The sequence below is a fragment of the Emys orbicularis genome, chromosome 4 (genome assembly GCF_028017835.1).
Source record: "Emys orbicularis isolate rEmyOrb1 chromosome 4, rEmyOrb1.hap1, whole genome shotgun sequence".
NCBI classification, from domain to species: Eukaryota; Metazoa; Chordata; order Testudines; family Emydidae; genus Emys; species Emys orbicularis.
The window spans coordinates 135333552-135354415 of record NC_088686.1 but is presented as its reverse complement, the minus strand read 5'-3'; the positions used below and the strand labels follow the sequence as shown (position 1 = coordinate 135354415).

The 20864-nt window shown below is 46.1% G+C and overlaps 1 protein-coding gene across 2 annotated transcripts; it reads right to left on the bottom strand.

Moving 5' to 3' along the window:
• Window positions 1-1260: 1260 nt before the first annotated feature.
• Window positions 1261-18726, bottom strand: ZNF76 (zinc finger protein 76). 2 transcript variants are annotated; one of them, XM_065402576.1, is made up of 13 exons: window positions 18585-18726; window positions 15679-15759; window positions 13997-14074; window positions 12985-13187; window positions 8121-8237; window positions 6904-6979; window positions 6406-6531; window positions 5114-5293; window positions 4087-4320; window positions 3564-3691; window positions 2298-2450; window positions 2092-2205; window positions 1261-1427 (listed from the first exon to the last, which is right to left on the bottom strand). In XM_065402576.1, exons 1-13 carry the CDS (start codon window positions 18655-18657, stop codon window positions 1323-1325), a joined length of 1668 nt encoding a protein of 555 aa, XP_065258648.1. In that variant the 5' UTR covers window positions 18658-18726; the 3' UTR covers window positions 1261-1322. The 2 variants fall into 2 exon arrangements, with proteins under 2 accessions (XP_065258648.1, XP_065258649.1); XM_065402577.1 differs by lacking the exon at window positions 2298-2450.
• Between the last annotated feature and the right edge of the window lie 2138 nt (window positions 18727-20864).

The window sequence follows — 20864 nt, the reverse complement described above, 5'->3', positions numbered from 1 at the left end:
TAGGGAGAGATTCTTTACCGTCTACTAGAGGGTCTGACTGGATTCAAATGCTAACATTAGCCTGTAAGAGAAATAAGCTCCTGGGACGTCTGGGAGACGCTGTTCAGCTGATTGGCACAATCGCCTATTGCTGAGGCACAGGGGATGCTGCTTAGGTCCTTACTGGTTTGGCGACCAAGCCCCTAAGAAGGGGCAGGGAAGAGAAAAAGAATGTAAACTTAGAAGCTTTATTAAGTACATGTCAACCCCCCTCTTTCTCCCCTTCCCCCCCCTCGCCCCCCACGGGCTGCAGGGATTGAAAGAGAAAGAGGAAAGGATATTTAAAAAAAAACAAAAACTTTAATTAGTTTTATTTAAACTCACTATTTACATCTAACTCTAGCTTGTGCCCCGAGAAGTGCTGGCCTGCCCACGTGGAGTGCTTTACCCTCCCCACAGCAGCTGAGTCTGGAAATGAATTTGGCTGTTGAGTCAAAAGGGAGGGGGGTAAGGAGAAAGGGAGAAGTGCTGTCACATCCAGGCTAATGTGGATCCTGCCGCCCTCAGCTTGTGCCGGTGATAATCTTTGACTTCCAGCGTCAAGAAGTGATCGTCGTCCAAAACACCGAGACCAGGACAGCCTGGGGTTGCTTTGATGGGGCTTTATTGCTTCTGTGCATATGCTGCTTACGTGCCACTTGTGTTTGTATTTCCGGGGGAGGTGGATGTCAGACCATCTGTGTTCATCCCTGGAGCACCTAGTGAGAGAGAGCAGGAACTGCCTCGCCAAAATGATCACTGACTCCCGGTGGTGCCCTGAAGCTATGGTCTCTGCAGTTCCATGCGGGGTGTAGCAGATCATCTTGCCTTGGAATTCCAACTCTTGGCCACAAAGGAACACAAGAGCTTCCGCCCTGCTCCGGACCCAGGGGACGTCAGTGTCCCTGGAAAATGAGCAGGATAGTCCTGGATGGCAGCAGAGCGACTGCCCGGGATCCAGGAAAGCTTTGAAGCCTCCAGCCAGATTTCTTAGAAAGATGTCGCTGTAAGCGATAGGAGAGCCCTTTAAACAGGGTCACTCTGGCAGCCCAGAGAGCTCCTGTATGTGCTCTCGCTGCCTGCCTAGCACACAAGCTGGATGCACGTAACAGTTATCAGGGACCCCCTTCTGCATTCACGGGTTGTACCACGCATTACAGTTTGTCTTCTGTGCAGCAGCCGGGGGGCGGGAGGGGGGGGGGGGGCCTGTTTCAGACCCTGAAAGCCCCAACCGAACACGAGGGGCCATTTGATTGCCATCCCTGCTCCACTCAAGCCTCCCTGTCCACAGGTTGCGCAGTGCCTCAGCACCCATTCTCAGACACGGCCGCACTGAGCGTTACAGACTCCTGCTGAATTGCTGCTGTTGCCATGCTGATGGCTTCCTCCAGGCTCTGCTGCTCTTCCAGCTACAAGAGGAGACACACGAACGAATGGTATCATTCTCCCAAACGCGCAGACTGAGTTAATCTGTATTTTACCAGGACAGCCCAGGGGCAGAGATGCAAGAGGGCTGGGGTGAGGTAGAAGAGAAGGAGTGGGGAACATGGGTGCAGAGGATAGAGGAATACCAAGTGCTGGGGCAAAGCAAAGGGGAAGGAATACGGGTGCTGGGAAAGGACAGACATATATAGGTGAGAGGAATACAATCGGTGGGCAATGGGTGCAGAGTAGGAGGAACACAGAAAAAGGGGGTGCAGTGGGGCGTAATGGAGCGCTGTGTGTTCAGGAGACTGCTGTGAGGCAGGCAGGCACTATCAGTACCTCGAAAGGGGGAAGATCATGGGTGATGGGGGAAGGCAGATAACAAATAACAATAGATGTTACTGAAATATTACAAGGAAAGGTACCAGGACAAGGCAGGTGGGAGCTGAGTACACAGGTGGACACAGAAAACAGCTGGAAGTTAAAACGAAAGAACACTGAGGAGAGGGACACAGAGGCCGCCATGAAATCCAGGTGCTGAAGCAAGCACCTTGAGCAGGTCTGAAATAGATGCAAGTGGGGAGGGAATCTGAGCAGAGTGATTGCACAGGAGCAAAGCTCAGCCCTGGACAGGGTGTCACATGGTACCTGCACTGCAATATGAGTGCCGCAGGCAGTTGCGAGCAATGCCACTTGCTGGTGATGGAGGGATGCGATGGCTGACGCTTCAGACATCACTGCCCCAGCGGTGACTATCGTAACCTGGAAAACAGACAACCAAATAAATTACATGCCCAAAAGGCCTCTTCATGCCCAGAACAGTCCTGAGTGAGTAAGCAGAAAGAAGCCCGTACCGGCTGCGTCTCAGTCCCATCCGCACTGACCATGGTGACGGTGTGTGTGCCGGAAGCCGCAAGGTCTTCCTGTGGCATTGTGATGGTGCCACTCTGCGTTACCATGCTGATGGCACTGCCCAGTGCCTGTAAGTCCTCGTGGGACAGACTGACCTGTGACAAGAAAACAAATGGTCAGCCATCAAAGGGTTAACAGGGCACAACTTGCACCCAGGTGGGTTTCCAAGGGGGCTGTCCTGCTGGACAAAGAGGATACCGTGGGGGTACCAGCTGCCCCTCTGTCCGCCCCTCTTCTTTATCCCACTTTGCTTTTCTCCAGTGCTTCCCATGCAAGACCTTAAGCAATTCCTGAGCTTGGCAGCACAACTCCCATGAAGAAGGGAAGGACCATGACTCCATGTTACAGATGCATGACCCAACGCATAGAGAGGTGATGTGACTTGCCCAAGGTGACATATAGTCAGTGGCAGAATCTGAACTAGAACCCAGGAGTCCTTCTCCCAGTCCCCAGCTCTCATCATTTGACCTCATCTCCTTCCCACTTTAAGCATCTTCTGCCATGCTCATGGAGGGGCAGTTAGTTAATTTTCTGTGCCAGCCTCGTAAGCAAATTGAGGAGCTATTCTCAGCAGCTACTTCCTGAGCCCTGTGCTGCAGAAACAGACTTCCACATTTAGCCCTCAAGCCCTGCTGCAGAAGGCTGTGTTTGATCAGCGAGGGGGCATGGCCAGTGGTTACAGGGATGTAATTTAAATAGCAAGCAAAATACAATCCAAATCCAGCCAACGCCAACAGAGACTGAAAGCTGCTACCACCAGATGAACGCTCAGTGGCCAATGGCAAATGTGTTTGGTGAGCCTCAGGCAGCTCCCACAGGACAAAAAGCACTTTCTTAGCGGCTCTCTCAGCAGAGGTCAAGGAAACTGAAACCTCCTTTGCCCTCCATGTCAAAACTGATGCATGAGGGCAGGGACGCGTGGAGGAAGCCTGAACTGGTTCTGCCCAGACTGCACCAGATTGATGGTTACAGCCCGCTGCTCTCCAGCATCTTTCAGCACACGGCACTCAGACAAAAATGAACCCTAAACTCAAAGCTAAGATGAAGCCCGGCCCACATCGCACACCCCGACGCGAGCGACCGACCGTGTCAACCTAGCGGTAAAGGAAAGGACCCGACAGCTGTCCAGGAGGATGGAGAACATGTGGCTGTTAGAGGCAGTGACCAGCTCTGTTAGCTGTACCCCGAATTCTCCCTGGTCTCTGTACCTGCTGTGTTCCATCCTGAGAGATAAGTGAAACCTGGGTAGGTATGCCATCCTCCTCCTCCTCCTCCTCCGAAAGGAAAGCAATCTGCTGGCGCTTCAGCGGGGGGCCCCGCTCTGCAGCCGCAGCAGCTGGGCAAAAGAGAAAGGAAGTGCCAGTGAGAAGGGCAGCATCTGGATGTGGCACTATCTCTATGACCCTGGGATCTACCTGCTCTCTGACGGGATAGGACAGCGCAACAGATAAGAGCATGGGATCATAATGACAATGGCACAAGGTGGGTCTGGAAGGTGGTGCTTCGTCTGAATGGCTGCGGGCCTAGGATGGGGGCTCCTTCCTGTAGAGCTGGGTGTGAGCGAGGGGAGGGGCTGGAGGCCCAGGCTGGGGGGGCTCAGTCTCCCCCCCATAGAACTGGGGGTGAGTGAAGGGAGGGGCTGCAGGCCCAGGCTGGGGGGGCTCAGTCTCTCCCTTTGTTGCACTGTCTAATCCGAGCCCTGCCTGGGCTGCAGGAGGACGTGGCCCGCACCTTCCAGCTGCTGCTGCTCGTAGAGAGCCTGCTCGCTCTCCTCCGTGGCCTCCAGCTCTCCGTGGGCGCTGCGCTTGTGCATGGCCAGCGTGGAGGTCTGGCGGTAGGTCTTCCCGCAGTTGTTGCAGGTGTAGGGCTTGCAGTGGGTGTGGACCACGTGGTGTTTGTACAGACTGGAGTACTCAGTGAAGCGTTTCCCGCAGCCCGGCACAGTGCACATGTACGGCTTCTCGCCTGGGACAGGGAGAGAGGCGGTCACGCAACAGGGTGGGGCCACAACAGCACTAGGCATGCTGTCAACGTTGCAGCTGGCACAAGCATTACATTCATCCTCACCCTGCCAAGGGGCGGCGTAGGGATTCACCCCATTTCATATGGGAAACCAAGGCACAGAGAAGCCAGAGGATTTGGCTACGGTCACCCCGTGAGTCAATGGCAGAGCCAAGAACAGACTCCATTAGTTCTGCCTCCCAGTCCTGGGCTCTGTGAAGCATTTTCCAGGCAGATCTCCCACCACTCTGCATGGCCTGGTGTGTCTCTCTCGTAGACACACGGATCTGTAGAGCCTTTGCTACCTTTATGGAGCATTTTATTGGTCTATTTTACAGGGGAGAAGTGGGCTACAGAACCTCAGCCCCGCAGCAGTTAACTACTAGAGTTTAAAAAGGTAAGGGCGATCAGCTACTATGCTTCCGGGCATAAAAACTGACAGAAGGTCAGTGTCAGGAAGGGAGCTTTTCGCCTGCAGTACAACCGTGCAGGTCCATCACAGAGGATTGTTTTGCTTTCCTCTGATCACCACAGCAGGAAGCAGGATACTGGAGTTGATGGAACAATAAACTGGCCCAATAAAGCGAGTCCTATGACCTTCACTGCCTTACCTACCCTCAAAATCTGGAAAGGGAAAATTTGGCCAGGTGATAGAAATCTATGGAACTGGACAGCTAGGTATAGGCAATGTTGTCACTTGGCTATGGACTCAGTTGTCTTTCCTACAGGGGAAATTATACCCTCTCCCCCAGTTTACCTGTGTGAATTCTCATGTGGTTCTTGTAGTTGGTGGCGCTCGTGAAGCCTCTCCCGCAGTTGGGCTCGGGGCACATGTATGGCCGCTCCCCTGTGTGTGTCCGGATGTGGACCTTACGGATGTTGGAGGTGGTGAACGAGCGGCCACAGCCTTCAAACGGGCATTTGAAGGGACGCTCACCTTCATCAACAAAAAGAAGAAAGGCAGAGTATGGCTTCTGCCAGTCAGACCGACCTTCGCTCCCTACAACGCCCCGAAGTTTGAAACGGAGATCAATCACATCCCCGCCACCATGTCTGTTACACTGAAGAGTCCCTCAATTCCAAGGCTTTAGGGCATTCGGAGAATCCAGGTTGCACTGTGCACAAGAATAAGCAGAAAGGATGGGCTGCATGCAAGGCATACACAATGGCTTCATGCTTTTGACATGTCTTCTTCATATTCCCCCCAACCCGATGCTTGACAACGTCTATCCCCCGAAAAGCTCTCTTTCTACTAGGTGAGTTTAGTGCTAAGAAGACAGCACAGTTGGGGACTCCTTCTTAGCATAGGAGGGAAGCAAAGTCTCCATGGCCAATTCAGTTCTCCCTGACGAGGTTGCCAATTGCAGACATGTTCTGTAGGAAACAAGCTAATACTCCAAGCGCCTTCCACTGTTTTTTGTTATCATGCATCAGACTGCAAAGCTGAGGTTCATGGTGCTTGTGTCTGTCTCAGTTTGACACCAATGCAGCACTGCTGGGAAGGATCTAAGGATACAGAAGTTTCATCCAGCATGTAAGCATATAGCAACACAAATCAGAACAACAAAATAATTGAACTGACACGCTGTTTGTTAGTGTCACATTGTTCACACTGCTTGTGTCTTCTTTCCATTACCTGTGTCTGTCCCGTCTGTTTAGACCAGTGGTTTTCAACCTGGGGTCTGCAGCCTATGTCTAAAATTTCCAAAGGGGTCCATGCTTCCGTCTGAAACTTTTTGCAAACGCAAATGAAAAAAGGTTGAAAACCACTGGCTTAGACAGTATTGTCTCATTGTTTCCTTGTATGCCCGTCTGTCTATATCCACCTGCTGTCTCTCGTCTTGTACTTAGTTTGTAAGCAATCCGGGGCAGGGACCGTCTTTCTGTGTTTGTACAGTGGGGTCCTGGTCCAGGACGGGAGCTCCTGGAGACTATCATAACACACCTAATGAACAATAATCAAGATGGACACGTGCTTCCTTGTCATCAAGACCTTCAGACTGGGGAGGACTGAGCTCAGACCTCTTGCTATGTGGCAGTGCAGCCCACCTGTGTGTGTGCGGATGTGTTTCTGCAGGTCCCCCGAGGTTTTGAAGGCTTTGCTGCACATGTCCTCGGGGCACTTGTACGGCTTCTCACCAGTGTGCGTTCTCACGTGGCTCTTCAGCCCATACCCTGCAAGGGAAGAGGTCACAGGAAATTCGTGTTGTAATCTGCTGCACGTAGCATGGGAATATATGGACAACGTCTCACTCCATGGATTGTCAAACCTCTGTCCTGTCTCCTGGAAGGTCAAGGGATGGAACACCTGGACTGCCTGGAAACACAGGTTCAAATCCCAGAAGGGGCCATTTAGTCCTTCACCCTTCCAAGTTAGATAAACTGAGTTCCAAGCAGTTTACAATGGGGAGGAAGGGGAGAGAAAGAGTGTCTTAGGAATGAGGCCTTAAAAACTGAGCTTCCTCGGAACAACAGAACTGGCAGCTTCAGGAGTGAGATTCATGTGCACAGGACAGAGTTTGTCGGCACATGATCTACAACCATTACCTGTAGCAAATGCTTTCCCACAGCTCGGGAAGTCACACCTGTACGGCCGATCGCCCGTGTGAGCTCGCTCGTGCACCTGGAGAGGGAGAAGGGACAGAACGTGAAGCCAAGACTAGATGAGGCAGCAGCATGTGGAGATCTGGGGGGAAGGAGCACACTTGGGACTCTCCAGCTGCTTTGCGACCTACATTCCAACCCACCCATCCTCACATCAGTCAGACACGGGGTTCTCGTTCACTTCCTGTGCTAAGCTGCCATGTAGCAGCTGTGTGCTGTTAGGCCTGGTCTAGGCTAGGATTAGCGAAGACATTTTAAACCCCTAGGTAACAGAATAAATTGGTTTTTAAGATATGTTAGCCAGCTGGGGTGAATCCTAGGCTTCCTGCTAGGGTTCACTTCAACCAACTAACTCGTGGTAAAAATACAACTCCCGAGCTAACACGTTTTTACAATACACTTTTGACGCTACGTTGTTTGCAGTATTGTTGTAGCCCTGTTGGTCCCAGGACATGAGAGAGACAAGGTAGGTGAGGTAATTTCATTTCAAGTGACTGCCTCCAACATGCATTACCCCTTCTTCTTAACAATCTGAGCAAGCTTGTATTTAGCCCAAACACTCTGCTTCCTTGCCCAGGCCTGAAGAGCTCTGTGTTGCTCGAAAGCTTGTACATCACACCAAGAGAAGTTGGTCCAATAAAAGATCTTTTATCCTAGCCCAGATAAGACCTTATACAGATGCTGTGTTCTACTTCAAGCTACACGCTGGATAGCGGGACAACAAGTGTGTCTAATGCTTAGATAGGATCTAGATCCCTCTCATTGCTGCAAAGGACACACTGACTGCCATCAGCTCTGCTTTGAAAACACTGCAGCTCAGCAGCCAAAGATATGAGAGTCAACTGTCAGGATTAAGTCCCCCCCCCTTCCTCTAAACCCCTCAAGGTTCCTCATCTCTTCTCACGTGCATATTCTCAAGACACCAGCCTTCCTCCAGGTGACAAGCCCCATCCCTCTGGCTCTTCATGGTTGGATGCACCTCCCAAAATGGCCATAGAAAGTCACTGCAGAGTGCCATGCTCCAGGAATCCTGGCCTTTTCCCTCATGGAGCCAAGTTTGAGTCTCTCAATCCCCTGCATGGGAGCACTGTGAGCTGCTATTATAGCAAGGGATGGTCCTCTGGCTGGAGCTTTTGGTGTCAGTGCATCAGCTGGCTTACCTTTAAATGGTGGGCGGTGGTGTAGAGGCGGCCGCAACCTTTGTAACCACAACGGAAGGCTCTGTCACCAACCTGCTGCCCCTTTCCGCTGCTGCGCATCTCCTCTTCCCGCAGATCCTGCCAAGAAGCACAGCAAGGCTAAGCCTAAAGAACCACCACAAGAGACCTTGCAAGGCCAACACGAATTTACCCCTGCACCCTCATCTTGTACAGTGATCCCACTGGAAAATACGTCTCAGGTGCATACAAATGTACAGTGGCGCATACACAGGGCAGTCAAGGGGAGCAAGAGTCATGATTTCTGGGCTCCATTTCCCAGCTCACTGGGTGATCTCCGGCAGGTCACGTCAGTGCTCTGTGCCTCAGTTTACTCATATGTAAAATATGGCTCACAATATTTACCAGCCTTACACCGGAGTTTGCAAAGCGCTTTGAAAATCTCTGATGAAAGGTGCTACAGAAGAGCTAAGGATTACTCAGATGATTATCTACCATATCTCAAACTGAATAAGAATGTCAGGGTTGTAATCCTAATTTTAAACCTTGAAAAATTCTACTGGCCTCTTTGCCCATCATAAGCCATTCACTGACAAGGGGATTGAATATCTTTAGCTCTCCCAGTGCCCTCATCGTCCAGGGTGGACAAGTAGATTTTGTGCCTGGGCTAGTACATTTTTAGGATGAAACTGCAAGTCTGCAAGATGTATGACCCACAACATTCAGATGTTGAAAAAGCCCAGAAGAAAACAGCTCTATAAGGAGGTGATATCAACAAAAATAGCCATACTAGAAAAAAGATTAGCCATGTAACTGGTGAAGTCAAACAAGGCACACTTACGGCTCCCTCTCCAACCCACCCCTGAGAAGTGGTGGGCTGGCAAGTTAGCCTGAGCTGATTCAAAGGAACATCTCACTGACAAGTACAAACCTGGGAAGGGGCATTGTTAGAAACCTCATTCTTCAAGTGGCTGCTGCTATTCACTCTCTCTTCCTCCTCAGAGACCTGCAAGCGGAGAGACCGTACCATTTGCTCATGCCCGTTTGCAGAGCACAGAACGGGTGAGCCATAACCAAGCAATGAGACATTCACACCAGCAGAGCGCACCCAGGCTGCTATTTTTTAGACACCACAGCTGCTGTTACTGGTGATGGAATATCTTGTCACATTGGCACAGTCTGCAGTAGAGGAGCCAATCTTTGCCTACCTGAAGGCTGCCTTGGTAAATTGCTGGGAGCCTGAAGACCATTCCCAAAAATAAAATGAAGTTGACTGCAGCTGTTCACATCTTTAATATAAAGGTGGACTGTATGAAGACTACAGGTCCCTGCCCTCAATACTCCATATTAAGGCCACACAAATTAAGATGGAGCACTGCATGCTGGGACTGGTAATCTCCACAACCACTTGGATCAAGCAGACACATTTGGGACTTAGCAATGTTACGGGTCTCATGGCCATATTAAAGATCTTGGTGTGCTACGCTGGTCATATCAACCAACAATCCCTTTATGAAGAGAAACATGCATCATTGATTACTTCTATTGGCAAACATTAAGAGTGTGTATTGCTCAATCACCTGATGTAATTAAAGCAAGAAAATCTACAGTTTGTGGAAGGGAGAGAGAAAAATTAACAGTGAACTTAAATGCCCGCTTATGAGTGCGGGATTTTACCACAGAAACAAAGGCTGGGACTTGGAGAGCCTGTGAGCTCCTTTAAGCTGCTGGTGAAATTTGCAGCTCATCAGGAATATAAAGCAGGTTCATAGGTCCTAGAAACACATTCTTGCAGTATCTTATACTTCTCTAACACTTTCCATCCAGAAGAATCACATATGCTTTATAACTATACATTTCATCTGCCACTATAATGCAGCCATTTCTAGTGTAGAGGATGGCAGTTGTTTAACAGCACACAGCAACACCTCACAACATTTTCAGCCAAGAAGCGAAGAAGGATATTGTATCCAATTGAAACTATAAGGGGAATTTAGATAAGAGAATGAAATTACATACAAGTGGCTAGGGGAAAAGAACAAAAGCAATAACACAAAATCCAAGCTGTATAGAGATCACTGCATTTCATTGCTCCTTCCGCAGCTGCATTTCTTTTCTTTATCCTCCCGCATCCTCAGATCCATAAATAGAAAACTGGTGGACTCTCTTAGTCTTGTGCTAGTCCGTTCAGGCTTCTAAGTGTCATATTGATCGATTTGGCTTCTTTCTCTATTGTTCTGTGTAATGTTTCTCTAAGTCCATCTTTTTCTTACCAGATGTGATGCTTTAGGTTGGTTTGCTCTACTTAGAATTTCTGATGTTCTAAGAAACTCTTCCCAATTGAATCTGATGGCATTTATATTTTGGAATCAATTTTGTATCAATTTCTGTTGTAGATTTCCATGACCCAACTCCATAAAGGACGACAGACATGATGCCAGTGTTAAAAATTCATACTGGTGTATCAGTGCCTATCATGCTACTTTTCCAAATCTTTATCCAAAGTTTTTGAAAGTTGTTTGCTGCTTTTGATATTTGTTGCTTGAAATCTAGCATGTCACCATCACTGCACGTCTCACGCCCTAGACAGATAAAATGACTGACTTTTTCTAGTGTTTCTTCATCTACTCTAAAGGTTATTTTTAGGATATTGATAGCAATATTTCCCCCCCCCCCCTTGTTGATGAACAAACCAACTTGTTTCACTCTGTCTGCCAAAAGCTGGGTCTTTTCTTCCATTAAGCAATGTGTTGAGCTAAGCCAGACAGTGTCATCAGCAAAAATTAGATCATCCAATTGTGCTTTATCATTTGTCCATAAAATTCCTCGGTTGCCTTCTGCGGTCACTTTCTTCATGATACCATGACCAGTGCAAACAATAGTGGGGACATAACACACCCTTGCCTTACTCCAGTTGTCACTGCAAACCATTGGCTGATGGTGTCACCATCTCTGACTGCACATCTGGCATTATCACATAGAGCCGTGATTATTCTAATGATTGTTGCTGATATTCCATAATATACTAAAGACGGTTTCTGTGTCAGTTGTCAAAAACCTTCTTGAAATCAACATTTTTTAATCACAAGAGGTGCTTGCCACTCTATCTGAGAACAATATGGTCTGCACATAACAACAATGGACTAAAACCTGCTTGTTCCTCTCTGAATTGAAGGTCCATTTGTTCTCGGCAAGTTCCAGGACAATCTTGCACATGATTTTCCCAGTCACTGAAAGCAATGTGATCCCTCTCCAGTTATGACAGTATGTAAGGTCATCCTTCTTTGGCAATATTACAACGAGCCTCTCTTCCATGGGTTGGGTTCTTTTCTTCATTCCATCTTCTATTAAAAAACACAAGGAGATCCTCGAGGGCTGTTTCATCATTTGCTTTAAGCATCTCTCCAGTAATGTCATCTACTCCAGCTGCTTTCCCATTTTTGAGTTTACTGATGGCTTTTCTAACCTTTTCCATTGTATAGACACTACATCAATAACGAACTTTAGTAGTAGGTCTTCAGTCTATTTAAAACAGCCAGAAAATGTTCTGCCTAACTTTTTCTTTGTTATTCTGTGTTAAGAGTCTTTCCGTTTGCATTTTTAATAGGGTTTCCAATATTGCTCAAGTTCCCTGTTAGTTGTTTGATTAATTGTCTTATATGAGGTTGGCATCTTCAAACTCTTGACATTTTCTATCAATTTGCCCTTTTATTTCTTCTTAGCACTCCTTTTTACCTCTCCATCTAGTGCTCTGTAGTCTTCTTGCCACTTGCTTGTCTATTCATGTCTCATGATTCAAATTTTGCTTTGCACTTCTTCTCTTTTCCACTGCTGCCCAAGTAGCATTGCAAATACATTCTTCCCCTTCATATTTCGTTATTAGAACTCTTTGCACTTTCTAGATAGCACACACTGATGTTTTCACAGAGTATCAGTCTGAGTTTTCTTCAGTTCACTCCATCAGAACACTGAACCTGCTCTTCAGTTCAAGCTAAAAGGCATTTTTTGTGTTTGGGTCTTCTTTTAATCTGCACCATCCTCTTTACCTTGATCTTCAATTTAGCGATACAAAGGTTATGATCACTGCCCACATCTGCTCCCCTGCACGCACGTCTATCTGTCAACGAGCTGCAAAACGTTCTTGACTTGCAGAGGTGATCTATCTGGTTTCTGTAGTACCATCTGGGGAGTTTCAGGTCACTTTATGAATTTCTTCATGAGGAAACATTGTTCCACCTACCACCAGGTTGTTCTCGCAGCAAATTTCTACTAATTATTCACCTTTTTGGTTCATGTCCAAATCCCTGCCACACTTGCCTATAACTTTGTCTGACCCATCATTGCTACTTCTATCCTTTGTGTTAAAATCACCCAGTTGCTATGATTTCATGCTTTGGGACCTTGGTTAACACATCCTGTAACAGATCATATTAAACCCAGCTTTTTCCTGATCTGGCTTTTCATTGGTCGGTGCTGTATTTGCAGCCAATTATATGTAAATAGCCCAACGCACAGTGGAAACCCAGGAGCAGCACCACACCTATAGCTAGGTACCTCCCTGCATGTGTCAGCTAACAGAGAGGGTGGGGAACGGTATTCCACAACACTAATGGGAGCCTTTAAATGTTCATTAACAGTATTATGGGACCGTTAAACACCCATCTTAACATCATTAGCTACATTACCACAAGAGTACTGTGTAATTTCTCTTCTAAAAGTCCGCACTTTCACTGAGAAGCTGGTATACAGAAGTGCCAGGCAGTTGTGGTTACTTAACCCCCGGTCCTGATCTGGTCTGGGAATCAGCTCCTCCCCACCTGCCAATCAGCCATGATGCCAGACCGTAAAAGGAGTGCTGCATCCTTACCTTGTTGGCATACTGCTTGAGAGCATGAATGGTATCAGCATCAAAGGCATCATCTTCCTCCTCCCCAGCCAATTCCTCCAGCCCTGTTTCTGCCTGCACGGCCAGGATGGTGCTGCCAGCTGGCATGACAACAGGACGATGTATGTAGGCAGTGGAGCCATCCTCCAGCTGGACCTCTTCCAGGGCATTGGCATCATAACCCTCTGGAGGGGACCACAAAAATCAAACGCTGTAGTCAAGCCTATGAGTGCTTATTAGCAATTGCTATGTACCTATTGGCACAGGAAAACGTAATCCTGGCATTCCCTAACCTTTGGGAGCTTGACTTTTCAAATTTAATGTTCTTTTAACTTAATTTTTGTGTGTGTAATTATTCTGTATAGGAGAAGCAAGCACTCTTAAAAAGGCACATTACCACCCCATCAGTACCCATTATTAGTCTGCTGCTATTAATAGTTATCCATTCACAATAGTAAGAATGACCTTTTTTATTTCATGTACCAACAATAATTCCCCGTGTTGCAAGCTCTGCTAGAAGGTAAGAGTCTTGAGCCAGTTCTGCGCCCTTCTCTTTCTGCTGGGCCATAACCAACATCAGAGCTAGAGATGACGACAGAGCCAATAACCTCCATTTACAAAAAACATGCAGAGTTAGCAGGGAAAGTTTTAAGAATCCTTGGTTGAAGGTTAATCCAAGTGAACCTGATAGATTTTTATTAGTAGCAACATGGGCCAGAATGTGGCTTTCACATTGTGTTACTGTTGATGGTACGGTCTAGGGTGATCAAATGTCCCGATTTTATAGGGACCGTCCTGATATTTGGGGCCTTCCTTTTTATATAGTTGGCAATTACCCCCCACCCCCACACTTGCTATCTGGTCACCCTAGTACAGTCACATCTGGATTTCCTACACTTTACATCACCCGAGCTACATTCTTAGAAACCCGCAACATTTTGTTTAATCCATTAGATACTTGACCCTGGGAGAGGATGGAAAAATTAATAATTACCTTTAGGTGTGTTGTGTATATAAGCCATGCTGCCATCTTCCAACACCACCTGCTGCCCATCTTCAAAAGCTATAGACTCTGTAAATCAACACAACCCAGAGATACCAGAGTGAGGAATTTCGTGTCTGGATCTCAGAGTCAATTTGCTCAATTCCCCATATAGCAGAGCACATATAAGGCTCAGTTCAAAAATGTCCTGCTCATTTTTAAAACCTACCATGGACTTACCTGAGCTGCCCCCTACTTTCCTGGCTTTTCTACAGCACTCATCACTGCAGGAAATGAGCTTCTCAATCATTACTTAATTTATTCTCCCAAAATCCGTGTGAGATGGGGAAATGAAACTATCCCCATTTTACAGATGGGGAACTGAGGCACACAACGATTAACTGACTTGCCCAAGGTCATACAACAAGTTTTAGGTCAGATAATAGAGCCCCAGTATCCTGAGTCCCACTCCAGTCATAAACCCATCCTCTGTCTCTAATTCCCTTTATTTATTTAGCAGCTAACTTCTCTCTCTTCCTTTACAACATCTTATCATGGTTGGTGCAAGGTTCTTATCCTCTGTAGCTCCTATCATGTGAAACAAATTCCCTTCCCCTCTCAGCTGTGTTAACACCATCTCATTTCAAATCCGAGAGGAAAACATATCTATTGATGACCCAAGCTATGGGGCTTCTATCACTTTTCTTGGGAGACTATTCCAGAGTCTAATATAGCTAATAGTTTACAAGGAGTTCATGTCTGACTGTTCACGGATAAACGTATAGTGCCTTAATGTTGTTTTTAAACCACATGGACACAGAGGCTGTGACAAAGTGGGAATGTTCTTAATGCTTTCTCTGAATACTGTGTGGGTGCCTCGGTTTCCCCTGTGCATTTCTTAAGTATCTAGGTGGTGGGATAAGGGTGTGTGATTGTTGCAGAGCCCTAGAGGGCTGTCTGCACAGAGAATGGCTGACACCCTGTCTCCTCGCAACTAATGACCTGGGTCCCCTCCCCTGAAAGGTGCCAACTGAAGGTGTTGGAGAACAAAGAGACAAAAGGCCAGAGGAAGGGCTGGAGGGAGTCTCAGTTTGGAGCTGGCTGGGGAGATGGGGGGAGGCCCAGAACCTGGGTCTGGGCTCCCCACCCCCCAAGATGGACCTGACTGAGGGGTCCTGTTTTCTGTACCTACATGCTCTGTTTTAGACTGTGTTCCTGTCGTCTAATAAACCTTCTGTTTTACTGGCTGGCTGAGAGTCACGGTGAATCGCAGGAAGTGGGGGGTTCAGGGCCCTGACTCCCTCACACTCCGTGACAGAGGCTATGTATAAAGACACACAGTGAACTGAACTTATCAGATTTGTGATCAGACAGATACACACTGTGATACAGAGCACAGGCCAACACTATTTTAACCTGCATCTGTTTACATCAGCAGCAAATTTGGCCTCGGATGAGTTTACTGCACATTTCACAGGAAGTTATATATTACAGAAAAAGCATCTATATTTTCATTCAGCACTAAAACAATAGGTAGGGGGAATAAATCACACACAGATGGACTCCTTGAGGCTAGAATTTAGAGATGGGATCTAATTGTCAAGGTCATCAGCCTTGAGTCACACTAGTAACGTCCCTCTAGCAAAGTAGGGATACATTCCAAATGTCACCCGAGTTCAACTCCTCCTCTTTACCTTTCTGGACTGTCACTTGATGGATGTAAGCTGTCGTCCCATCCTCAAGCTCAATCACTTGCCCTTCAAGCAGCTTCTCTCCTGCAACAGTGTGAAAAGAAAACTATCATCGCTGACTGCAGTACTGATAAACCTTCCAGCACACAGGACTGTTCCCCTCTGTTCATAACCCTTTGCTATTTCTCCTAAAGGGAAATAATCTCATGGAATCACAGTCACCAAATGAGGCCATTATTTTATCAACCCCTATTTGCATTCAGAACCATAGTAATGGGTACACTTATGAATACCATAGAGAAGATTAAACCTCTCTTTCCTATGTTGTCTGAATGGAGGAAACAGTCTAAGGCAATCTCAACCATCACTTATTTACAGGGTACAGGATTTTTTTACCAGCTCTCTTTGCCATGTAAACAAAGAGAAGTAAATGGAACAAAAATGCTCTAGCAAATACCACTAGGGCTTAAACCAGCAACCGATGGGGCCTCTTAATGGCATAAATGAGGGACTGAATGCTTATTTTTCTTCTCTTGGTCAAGGACCAATTCTTGTAAAACTTTACAGGTCCTGAAGCACTAATTGCCTCTACCCATGGCAGGTTGTGAGAAATGAACCTTACAATCGTATAATTAGGATTGCCATCTTGCTTCTGAAATACATTTCCAGTTGTGACATTTTAGTAACCTATGGAAGCCCATGCTACTTTCAGAGTGTGCAAAGCATTTGGGTCTAGAGCCCCAGGGGCTCCTAGCACATGAGCACTCCAAACACAGATGTAGACACAGTCCCTATGAAAATCACTCAGAACACTGCAGTACCACAACAGTAAGAGATAGAGTTTGGAACTATTACTCTAGCATTTAAAAAAACCCAGGGAGGTGGGGGTTGTATCTGGTTCGAACCTCAAACCACCTTAAATCAATCAATAATTTCTGACTATTGCCAGGCTCCAGTATATGACCAGGGAGAGAAACTGCCAGAAGAACTAAGCCTATCTGCATTTAAGAAGGTTCATTGTCAACAGAACTATAAAAGTATGTGGAAATGACATACCCAGTAGGAGTCCATTATCTATTCAGACCAAGAAATGTATGCCTGCTGTTACGTAATACTTCTTATTTGTTTACTTCTTTATTAATAGGGCTTTTAGATTATAGATTTGATCAAAGCAGAAATCAATTGTGTTCTACCTACACACTTGTTGACCAGTTAAAATACAGAATGAGGCTCTCCAGGCAGCATATTAAAACTGGAAATAATGAAGGAAAATCAGAAATGGAGGACTATGTGAACTGGGGCTGCCTTCTCCTACTGATTAAAGGATCACTAAGGAAATTTTTCTCTATAAGGAAATGTTAAGCTCTGCCAGAAGTCATTCCCCAGGAATGTAGAAATGCTGGGTGGTATATTAATTCTTTCAAATAAACTGCTCTCATTCAAATGAGTAGGGAAATTATGCAATCATAGAAATGTAGGGTTGGAAGTGACCCCGAGAAGTCATTTAGTCCAGCCCCCTGCGCTGAGGCAGGACCAAGTAAATCTAAACCACCCCTGACAGACTTTGTCCAATCTGTTCTTTAAAACCTAGTGATGGGGATTCCACTACCTCCCTTGGAAGCCTGTCAGAGGACGTGAGCAATAATGAAAATAATTGTACTTTGGATTCATTCAGCTCTTCTCATGTGAGGATTTCAATTAGTTAAGTTTCAGAACATGCCAGTGGGCGAGGTATTATCATCCCCATTTTACAGATGGGAGAACTGAGGGACAGAAAGCTAGGAAACTTGCTTGGGGTCACACAGCAGATCAGTGGAAGAGAATCCAGGAGTCCTGACACAGACTGCCTGCTCTAACTGAAAAACACAGTTATTCATAGCTTTAGAGAAGAGAAGGTTTTCTACAATAATCATTGCGGTGCCTGGGTGTACGTCTGGGGCAGCACCTTTATCTCTGGGCCAAAGGTCTGATTCAAACCCAATGCTGACATTGCAGAGCAGCAGGTAGGATGTATAGTATAAAGAGATGCCATGTTTCATCAGAGCGTTAAGCGGAGGGCTCTTGTACCCATCCTTTGTGGCTCTTTGGGAGAAGACACATCCTGCAGCTATTTCTGAAAAAAGTGTGGATAATCCTAATGTCCTGGCCAACAAGGTACATTAATAAAATAGGTTCTAATGCTGCAAATCAAACTGAATGAACACACCACTTACCTCCCTGCACTCTCTTGCTACAGTTGAGCGGAGCCTGGGTGCTCCTGCTAACAGTCTAGCAATGAATGCCTGGGGCTGGGTGTCCCAGGTGGAGAACTCTGTGCTCTGGTTCCCACTACCTACCCCTTGGTCGGATACAGTTCACACCTGCTGACGTTCAGGGTACAGCACAAGGCCTATCTATTCCCTCAGGCTTTTGCCCAAGATGGAGAGATTGTGGGACACACAAAGCATCTTTCATAGTTTGACTATGAATTTGACATCCAATACTGCATGGAGTGTGTATTTTGTGTAAGTTCCTAGAGACTGCATGAGGGCAGCATTTTATAACTCCCAAACTGAAATAATAGACATTGCATTTCGTGTCAGCTTTACTTCACTAACCAACACTTAACGCATTACTCATTTCAGTGAGAAAGGTGTTAGCGTAAACCAAATTCTATCACTGTATTCTGAACCTATCCTCTGTTTATGTTTCAGTAGCTCTCTTAGCTCCTGTGTGTTATTTTCCAGATCAGCGGTATGTTTCCTCTTCGATAAGAGTCAGTGAAACCTAACAGACAACCACAAGCTCCTTGCCCAAGTCAACAAGGGAAACAGCAAGTATTATGTGTATGATGCCAACAGGGGTGATTTTCTGCAGTATCACTCAACATATCAGAGAGGTCAGGCTCAGTAGTCCAAAGGGTCTCTTACCTTTGATGGCCTGCTGAATGTAGGCTGTTGTCCCATCAGTAAGGGTCACTGCCTGCAGGCCCAAACTCTCCATAGTGTCCTGATGACTGCTCCTCAGACATGAATTTCACTTTAATCAGCACACACTTGGAGAGTGTTGGAAGCAGGAGCTTTTTGGAATAGGCAAGGAGTTTTCTTCTTTGTTACAAATCTTAGATAAAAAGAACATTTCAAACTATATTTTCCCCAAAAACACACTCGTACTTGCACATAAAAATGGGTGGATGTCAAACTACAGTTTGGGGGAAAGTTATTATCGGATAATGTGCATAATCCTTCCAGTGTCTGTCATGTGAATTTCAAAGCCCAGTTCTGTGGACAAAAATGGGGAGAACAAAGCTCAGCTGTCAAGTGAGTTGGCAGATTATTTTTTCTCTACAGGTACACTGTAAACAGTTCATTTTAAAATCTAGAACTAGAGTGCCCACATGAGGAAGGAACTACTGCAGAAATGTGCTTTCAATTCACACCCTACCTTATTCCAGAAGAACTTTCCTGCATAAACAAGCCCTTATAGAAGCGAAAGGTCTGTGCAGTTGCTGACTTATCTTCTGAGATCATCTCCAAAAGGGCCAAATAACATCAAGCGATGTGGTAGTTTTTGCGATATGGGCAAAATACCAACTAGGAAATGGTCTGAAACCCACCTAATCATCCCATACGAAGGCCATCAAATAGCGTTCAAATGCTAACAATTTTGGGTCACTAACAACTTGGACTGGATATGAACCAGCGACCTAGAGAAGAAAATCTTCCGTATCCCAGGATCAGTTCCCTAAGCTGTCCAGTCCCCTGCAATGGCATTTTTATGAGACATTCTACATTCCATCAATAAATTATTTTAAATCCTAGATTTATGGGATTTAAAAAAAAAGGTATTTCTGGGGCAGCCTGGCAGTTTATGCTCTTTATTACCATGAGAGGGACTGATCGTATGTCTTAGGATTTTCTATGGCATCTCACTGTAATATCTAAGTATGTCCTACGTAAATCAAACCTTGATGCCTAGATCAGCAGCAATGGGAGGGGCAGCATGCGCCGTACTGCCACTGTGCATCACTGTGTTGCAATTTCCAAAAGCCAAGAGTTCCAATGTGGCATTAGCCAAGATAGCAGCTGTGATGATGGGCGGCAGAGGAAACTTGTGGGAAGTGCAATTAGAAATGACTTAAAATTTAGCACATAGGTTTAAAACTTTGGCATTTTACCTGTGAATTATTAGATCTCTGGGGGCAAAACACTAACTGTACTTGAGAATGTAACTTTTATTGAAAGAATAATACAATAATAATAATTAAAGAATTTTTTCCACTTCAAGGTCCCAGAAACACAGACAAGGTTTTCATCTCAAGGCCAAAAGACCAAAAACATCAAGACACTTGATCACGGCCTTGGATAGACCAAGAAACTACTGACACTTGACCAGACCTCATACTAATACCACAATAATACCACCACTTTCCTCTTATCTGTAGCATTTATAATACATAGATCTCAAAGGTTTACAGATGAGGTCAATATCATTATCCCCAAGGGAAACTGAAAATGATTTGTCCCCAGTTTCCCAGCAGGTCAGTAGTGAGGCTGGGAATAGAACCCAGATCTCCTGATTCACAGTTCAGTGATATACCCACTAGGCCACAGTCTCTCTCTAATAATAGAATCTCATATTTATATGTCATCTTTTCCAAGACTCCTGTAAGCTTTTTGGGGCAGGGATTGTCTCTTCTTTTGCTTGTACAGCACTAACGGCAGTGGACCCCTGAACAGGATTGGAACCTGTGGGTGCTATCAAATTAAATAATCCTTCTTACCACTATAAAGCACATTAATAATGTACAGACACCCCAAACATGATTTCATCCACCCCCAAAGCGCAACAACCTCTGTGCTGGAGCAGAGCAGCTGTTTGATAGTGACTATTCAGAAAGACAGTGAAGAATACGACACACAGTTGATATGAGGAAATCTCAGAAGGCAGAATGTAATTGCTTGAATGGGACTATTAACACCCCCAAACTGAGTCAAGTGCCATTAGACTTTTAATGATCAAAAGCAGTCAGGATCTCAGTTTTATGTCTCATCCAACCCCCCGACTACCCCAGCACTTCATGTCCTCTCTCTCTGCCATCTATGTGTGCATGTCAGGGTGAAAAGGGATACCGGGAGAGAGCCATTAATGGGGATTTCCAACTATGTTGAAAGAAGATGGTCTTTGAAATTGAGTTAGTTTATCATCTA

Excerpts from the sequence above, each read along its gene's own strand:
- ZNF76 (XM_065402576.1), bottom strand. The coding sequence starts at position 18,657 with ATGGAGAGTTTGGGCCTGCAGGCAGTGACCCTTACTGATGGGACAACA. Across the intron at positions 14,075-15,678 it reads TCAAGTGACAGTCCAGAAAG|AGTCTATAGCTTTTGAAGAT; the intron begins GTAAAGAGGAGG and ends GTTGATTTACAG. Across the intron at positions 2,206-2,297 it reads ATGGGACTGAGACGCAGCCG|GTTACGATAGTCACCGCTGG; the intron begins GTACGGGCTTCT and ends TCTGTTTTCCAG.